This window comes from Nicotiana tabacum, unplaced genomic scaffold (assembly GCF_000715075.1).
Source record: "Nicotiana tabacum cultivar K326 unplaced genomic scaffold, ASM71507v2 Un00048, whole genome shotgun sequence".
NCBI lineage: Eukaryota > Viridiplantae > Streptophyta > Magnoliopsida > Solanales > Solanaceae > Nicotiana > Nicotiana tabacum.
Genome location: NW_027438286.1, coordinates 210,401 through 212,250, shown reverse-complemented (window position 1 = coordinate 212,250; position 1,850 = coordinate 210,401). Strand labels below are relative to the sequence as shown.

Below are 1,850 nucleotides of genomic sequence, written 5' to 3'. Positions count from 1 at the left end.
CTTAGGCTATCAAAATTCAAGTGACCAAATCTCATATGTCAAACCCAAGATGAATCTTTGGCACATGAAAACAAGCACCTCGGAATATCATTTTGAAGATATAAGATGAACATTTTATTATTAGCCATAAGTACTTTGGCTAAAAATCTTCCCTTTTCATCTCTCATATACAACTTTTTGTCTTTCAAATGAATGTCATAATTTTTCTCCAAAAGTTGTCCCAAACTTAAAATATTACTTTTCATCTCCGGCATATACAAAACATTGGAGATTAGTTGATGATTTTCATCTTTTAAGCAAATTAAAATCGTACCTTTTCCTTTGATTTGAACTCGCGAAGAGTCTCCAAAAATGATTGGGCCACCATTCAGCTCCTTAATCTCCACAAATAAATTTTTCTTTCCACAAATATGACTACTTGTACCAGAGTCAAGGTACCATTTGTTCTTTTCCACACTTTCTTCTCCTTTGGATGCAAGAAGTAGAGTGGCATCCTCGTCTTCATTTTGCTCTCCACAAAGTTGTTTTTCTCCTCCGAATTATCTTTACATTCCCAGGGAAAATGTCCAAATTTATGACAAGTATAACATTCAACATTCGATTTGTCATACCTTCCTTGATTTTGTCTCCATCCTTTGCATCTTCCACGACCTCTTCTTTGACTATAGTCTTGGCTTTTATTGTCTCTATTTGGTGGTTGACTACCACCTCTTCCTCCTCTACCACAACCTCTTCCATTTCCATGACCTCTTTGCTGCGAACCACGCCTTTCATCTTTCTCCTTGAAGGAAAGTTTTGCTTGCAATGCCTTTTCAACCGATTCTTCTTTCGGTTTCTTCAATTTTTCTTCATAGGCTTGCAAAGAACTCGAAAGTTCATCTATGGTCATGGTGTCCAAGTCTTTGGACTCTTCAATAGCAACAACAATATAATCAAATTTTGAATCTAGGGATCGTAGTATTTTTGCAACGACCCTATCATCCTTCAACTCTTCACCATATCTTTTCATTTGATTGACAATAGCCAAAACTTTTGAAATGTAATCTGAAGCAGATTCATTTTCTTTTACATGCAATGATTCAAACTCTCCTCTTAAGGTCGGGAGATGAACCTTTTTCACTTTGTCCAAACCTTTAAAGGAAGTTTGAAGAATTTCCCATGCTTGCTCGGAGGTTGTCGCATTTGCAACCTTCTCGAACATCTTGTCATCCAAACCTTGGTGGATGAGAGTGAGTGCCTTTTGATCTTTCTTATTTGTAGCTGCGGCATCTTCCGCTTCATCAACTCCAGACTCTGTCGGTTCCCAAACATCATAGGCACCAAGCAAGGCCTTCATTCGAATACACCAATTCCCATAGTTCTCTTTTGTTAGCATAGGAACTTGGAATGGTGTTCCATTAGTGTTTTTTATCTTTTCTCCAAGTTTGGTTGTCTCTCAACACACCGGCTTCGATACCAAATGTTAGAAATTTTTGGGAGAGCAAGACAACTAAACAAACACTCAAAACTCACTATTAGAGAGGTGGAGGAAAGGATGATTTTTATTCAACTTCACTTGCACCAAATGGCTAGCATACATGAGTATTTATAGTAGAACTCCTACATGTATCTAGCCTAAACTTCACGTGTACATATTAATTAAGTCCACACATGTACACACTAGTCCATATATGCCTACACTAGTTCACACAAATTCACACATGTCCACACCTCACTCTTTTCTAACTATATGTATAAAAATATTAAATTAATGTAAACAAATCTAAACAAATGTGGACAAATGGAAACAAGTTTATTACTATTTTTAACACACTTGACTCATAAGAAGTTAACCTACATTACCTTCTAAC

The 1,850-nt window shown here is 36.5% G+C and overlaps 1 protein-coding gene across 1 annotated transcript; it reads right to left on the bottom strand.

Annotated features, from left to right (window-relative positions):
- Positions 1-367: 367 nt before the first annotated feature.
- Positions 368-1,336, bottom strand: LOC142178917 (uncharacterized). The gene has a single exon (XM_075248733.1). It carries the CDS (start codon positions 1,334-1,336, stop codon positions 368-370), a length of 969 nt encoding a protein of 322 aa, XP_075104834.1.
- Between the last annotated feature and the right edge of the window lie 514 nt (positions 1,337-1,850).

Bases quoted from the DNA above. Each gene is read 5' to 3' on its own strand.
- LOC142178917 (XM_075248733.1), bottom strand. From the start codon at position 1,336: ATGAAGGCCTTGCTTGGTGCCTATGATGTTTGGGAACCGACAGAGTCT.